The 5,606-nt window shown below is 50.7% G+C and overlaps 1 protein-coding gene across 1 annotated transcript in view; it reads left to right on the top strand.

The window, feature by feature from the left end:
• RGS12 (regulator of G protein signaling 12) overlaps positions 1-5,606 on the top strand; it is a 122,188-nt gene that overhangs the window by 108,336 nt on the left and 8,246 nt on the right. Inside the window, exons 10-12 of the mRNA XM_023738004.1 lie at positions 475-666; positions 970-1,043; positions 1,686-1,812. Of these exons, the coding sequence (XP_023593772.1) occupies positions 475-666; positions 970-1,043; positions 1,686-1,812 (393 nt within the window). The remainder of the gene's footprint in view (positions 1-474; positions 667-969; positions 1,044-1,685; positions 1,813-5,606) is intronic.

Below are 5,606 nucleotides of genomic sequence, written 5' to 3'. Positions count from 1 at the left end.
TGGGAGTGGGGCATTGTCAGTGGGCGTGGGAGCGGGGCGTCGTGGGGGGCATGGGGGTGGGGCATTGTCAGTGGGCGTGGGAGCGGGGCGTTGTGGGCGGGCATGGGGGATGGGGCACTGCTTCGTGGGTGGGTGTGGGGGATGGGGCATCGTGGTTGGACATGGGGGACAGGGTGCTGCATTGTGGGTGAGCATGGAGGACGAGGCATCGTGGATGGGTGTGAGGGAGGGGGTGTCGTGGGTGGGCATGGGTTTACGGCGCTGCGTCGTGAGTGGGGGATAGGGTGCTGCGTTGTGGATGGGCTGGGGGGTGGGGCATCGTGGGATGGGGTGTCGTGGGTGGATGTGGGGGTTGGGTGCTACGTCGTGGGTGGGCAGGGGGCTCGTGATCATGGATGCGTGTGGGGCAGTGATTCCATGGCTGGGTCCCTGACGCTCTGAGCTGGATCCTCACCCGCTTGTCTCCTGCCCCAGGCGGAGGCCTGCAGGTCCCCAGCACCTGAGCAGGAGAAGGCCAAGCACTGCCGCGTCCACCTCCCCGATGGCACAGCCTGCACAGTGCCCGTCAGGGTGGGCACCTCCATCAAAGAGGCCCTGGCTGGGCTCTGTGAGCGGCACGGCATCAATGGCGCAGCCGTGGACCTCTTCCTGGTCGGTGGAGATAAGGTACGTGCACCCACTCATTCTGGAATGATTTCTTGTCTCTGTGGGAGACCTGGTGAGTGGACTTCTTACAAAGTAGAGCTGCCTGTCATCTCCCCCCGGCTTTGTCAGGCCCTAACGCTCGGCTCCGTCCTGTGTGCCCCTCAATGGTGCATTGATGTTGGCTGGAGCGAGCACTAGGCTGGGCTGCCAGGCGGTCTCTGTTGGGCCAGTGTGGAGGCTGCCCACCCGCACGCATTGTTGCACGCTTGGGGAGATGCTCCTGCCCCGCTGACCGTGCTGTCTCTGTTCCTTCTGTGTCTGCAGCCTCTAGTGCTGCAGCAAGACAGCAGCATCCTGGAGTCCAGGGACCTGCGCCTGGAGAAGCGCACGCTGTTCCGGTAAGAGAGTGGCACTTGCCCTGGCAGAGGCGCCCAGAGCCTTGTGGCACTTGGTTTCTCGAGACTTCCCAGGGTCTCCACTCGTGCGGGGCTCTCGTGCCCTCACCAAGTCGATGTGCAGCTGCTACATGATTGGTGAATGAAGGCGTGTCGGCAGGCGTCCACCCCAACCAGGAGCTTGGCAACCAGGGAGGGAGGAACTGAGGGGGCCCCCAGGCGGTTCCCGGGAAGCCCAGGAGACAGGGAATCACTTTCCTTCCTGCCCCCGGCAGAGGGTGGCCCTGGTCCTGTGGCCGCCCTGTGGAGCAGCCACCCCCAGGCCTGGGGAGGGGAGGGGAGGCAGCGGCTCTCATCTCACCTGGACGCTGAGGAGGGTCTCAGCCAGCTCACGGGCACTGGTGTCTCGTGCAGGTTGAGTCCTGCTCTGCACCAGTCGTCCGTCTGTCCCTTACTCAGCCTCATTGTGAACATTAGAACAGTCACTTCCAGGCTCCTCCTCACCTAGAAGGAGGCCTCTAACACACAGAAGTTGTGGCTGGATGTAGCCCGAGTGCCGTCGCAGGATCTGGGGACTGAGACTAACATGAGATCAACCTGTATTTGCAGTGACTATTTTGTCTCTCCTCCCACTCCCCACCACAGGCTGGATCTTGTCCCCATTAACCGGTCAGTGGGACTAAAGGCCAAGCCCACCAAGCCCGTCACGGAGGTGCTGCGGCCCGTGGTGGCCAAGTACGGCCTGGACCTGCGCAACCTTGCCGTGCGGCTGGTGAGCGTCCCCCCAACGCTGCATCTGTGCTCACTTCCCATTGAATGCCCGTGCCTGCTCAGCGCCTCCTGATGCCTGCTGTCCTCACAGAGGATGCCTGGTGGACACTGGGGATAGTCGGGAAGACGTGTTCAGTGTCCTCTGCAGCCCCAGGCAGGGGAGACGGCCTCTGCAGCCTCACTCCTCCCTCCCACCAAGTGCAGGCAGTCCTAGTCACATGTGCCCTGGTCATTCTACACAGAAAGTTGATGTCTGAGATGAAGAGCCTCAGGTTTGAGGTGAAGGGTCTTGGGTTGACATTTGAGGTGGAGGGTCCTGGGTTGAAGTTAGAGGTGAAGGGTCTTGGGTTGATGTTTGAGGTGAAGAGTCCTGGGTTGATGTTTGAGGTGAAGGGTCCTGGGTTGATGTTTGAGGTAAAGGGTCTTGGGTTGATATTTGAGGTGAAGAGTCCTGGGTTGATGTTTGAGGCGAAGTGTCCTGGGTTGATGTTTGAGGTGGAGGGTCTTGGGTTGACATTTGAGTTGAAGGGTCTCAGATTTGAGGTGGAGGGTCTTGGGTTTATGTTTGAGGTGAAGGGTCCTGGGTTGATGTTTGAGGCAGAGGGTCTTGGGTTGATGTTTGAGGTGGAGGGTCTTGGGTTGATGTTTGAGGTGGAGGGTCTCAGGTTTGAGGTGAAGGGTCTTGGGATGACGTTTGAGGTGAAGGGTCTTGGGTTGATGTTTGGAGGGTCTTGGGTTGATGTTTGAGGTGGAGGGTTTCGGGTTGATGTCTGCGGTGAAGGGTCTCAGGTTTGAGGTGGAGGGTCTTGGGTTGATCTTTGAGGTGGAGGGGCTCGGGTTGATGTTTGAGGTGAAGGGTCTTGGGTTGATGTTTGAGGTGTGGCTTTGGTCCAGGGAAACCAAACTGAGAAAAACAAAGAGAAAAAGGTAGCTGGTCTCCATGGCTCACGGATGGGGTCAGGTGACCATCAGAGCTGGCGGACCCCTGCGCCTGTGGACACTGAGGTGGCCTTTGGGCGTTTGCCTGACACTGTATGTGCGTCACCTCATTTAATTTCCATACTCCTCACCTACATTTTTTTGACTTAGAGTCAAGATGACATTTCCATGCAGGGCCACCCAATCTCAGTGGATGAGGTTAAGGAATAAAGCCGTGTTGGGGCAAGTGGAAACGGATGTGCTGGAGGACGGAGTTCCTGTGGCTTTTGTCCCTGTGCTCAGATGGTGCTTATGAGAGGATTTGGTGGGTGGCGTGGGTTGTGAGACCTTGTTCACATTAATAGGAACTAATTATCCACTGCTAACCCTGGTGGTGTAGTGGTTAAGAGCTACAGCTGCTAACTGAAAGGTTGGCAGTTCTAATCCACCAGGTGCTCCTTGGAAACCGTACGGGGCAGTTCTACTCTGTCCTGTAGGGTCGCCATGAGTCAGAATCGACTCGATGGCAACGGGTTTGGTTTTTTTTTGTGGTTTTTTTTGGTATTATGCTCCATATGCGTTTGTCAGTGTGCATACTGTGGGGGCTTTCATGTTGCTGTGATGCTGGAAGATACACCACCGGTATTCAAATACCAGCAGGGTCACACATGGCCGACAGGTTTCAACTGAGCTTCCAGACTAAGACAGACTAGGAAGAAAGACCCAGCGGTCTACTTCTGAAGAGAATTAGTCAATGAAAATCTTATGAATAGCAGAAGAATATTGTCTGATGTACTGCTGGAAGATGAGCCCCTCAGGTTGGAAGGCACTCAAAAGGCAACTGGGGAAGAGCTGCCGCCTCAAAGTAGAGCTGACCTTAATGAGGAATCAAGCTTTTGGGACCTTCATTTACTGATGTGGCACGACTTAAAATGAGAAGAAATGGATGCAAACATCCGTTAATAATCAGAATGTAGAATGTACGAAATATGAATCTAGGAAAATTGGAAATCATCAAAAATGAAATGGAACGCATAAACATCGGTATCCTAGGCATTAGTGAGCTGAAATGGACTAGTATTGGTCATTTGGAATTGGACAGTCATATGGTCTACTGTGCTGGGAATGACCGCTTAAGAGGAATGGCATTGCATTCATTGTCAAAAAGAACATTTCAGGATCTATCCTGAAGTACAGCACTGTCAGTGACAGGATAATATCCATACGCCTACAAGGAAGACCAGTTAATATGACTGTTATTCAAATTTATGCACCAACCACTGAGGCCAAACCTGAAGAAATTGAAGATTTTTACCAACTTCTACAGTCTGAAGTTGATTCAACATGCAGTCAGGATGCATTGATAATTACTGATGATTGGAATATGAAAGTTGGAAACAAAGAAGAAGGATTGGTAGTTGGAAAATATGGCCTTGGTGATAGAAACAATGCCAGAGATCAAATGATAGAATTTTGCAAGACCAATGACTTCTTCATTGCAAATACCTTTTTTCAACAACATAAACGGCAACTATACATGTGGACCTCGCCAGAAGGAATACGCAGGAAACAAATTGACTACGTCTGTGGAAAGAGACGATAGAAAAGCTCGATATCATCAGTTAGAACAAGGCCAGGGGCTGACTATGGAACAGACCATCAATTGCTCATATGCAAGTTCAAGTTGAAGCTGAATAAAATTAGAACAAGTCCATGACAGCCAAAGTACGACCTTGAGCATATCCCACCTGAATTTAGAGACCATCTCAAGAATAGATTTGACACGTTGAACACTAATGACCAAAGATCAGATGAATTGTAGAATGATATCAAGGGCATCATAGATGAAGAAAGCAAGAGGTCATTAAAAAGACAGGAAAGAAAGAAAAGACCAAAATGGATGTCAGAAGAGACTCTGAAACTTGCTCTTGAACGTCAAGTAGCTAAAGCAAAAGGAAGAAATGATGAAGTAAAAGAGCTGAACAGATTTCAAAGAGTGGCTCCAGAAGACAAAGTAAAATATTATAATGACCTATGCGAAGACTGGAGATAGAAAACCAAAAGGGAAGAACAAGCTCGGCCTTTCTCAAGCTGAAAGAACTGAAGAAAAAATTCAAGCCTTGAGTTGCAATATTGAAGGATTGTACAGGAAAATATTAAATGACGCAGGAAGCATCAAGAGAAGATGGAAGGAATACACAGAGTCACTGTACCAAAAAGAATTGGTGGACGTTCAACCATTTCAAGAGGTAGTATATGATTAGGAACCTATGGTACTGAAGGAAGAGGTTCAAGATGCACTGAAGGCATTGGCAAAAATAAGCCTCTAGGAATTGACGGAATACCAATTGAGATGTTTCAACAAACAGATGCAGTGTTGGAAGTGCTCACTCATCTACGCCAAGAAATTTAGAAGACAGCTACCTGACCAACCAACTGGAAGAGATCCATGTTTATGCCTATTCCCAAGAAAGGTGATCCAACCAAATGCGGAAATTATCAAACAATATCATTAGTATCACACGCAAGTAAATTTTTCTGAAGATCATTCAAAAGCGGCTGCAGCAGTATATCGACAGGGAACTGCCAGAAATTCAGGCTTATTCAGAAGAGGACGTGGAACCAAGGATATCATTGCTAATGTCAGATGGATCCTGGCTGAAAGCAGAGAATACCAGAAGGATGTTTACCTGTGTTTTACTGACTATGCAAAGGCATTCGACTGTGTGGATCGTAACAAATTACGGATAACATTATGAAGAATGGGAATTCCACAACACTTAATTGTGCGCACGAGGAACCTGTACATGGATCAAGAAGCAGTTGTTCAAACAGAACGAGGTGATACTGCATGGTTTAAAGTCAGGAAAGGTGTGC

This window comes from Trichechus manatus, unplaced genomic scaffold (assembly GCF_000243295.1).
Source record: "Trichechus manatus latirostris isolate Lorelei unplaced genomic scaffold, TriManLat1.0 scaffold00111, whole genome shotgun sequence".
Lineage (NCBI taxonomy): Eukaryota > Metazoa > Chordata > Mammalia > Sirenia > Trichechidae > Trichechus > Trichechus manatus.
Note: the sequence above shows the minus strand (reverse complement) of the source record. Positions and strands in the feature narration are given on the sequence as shown.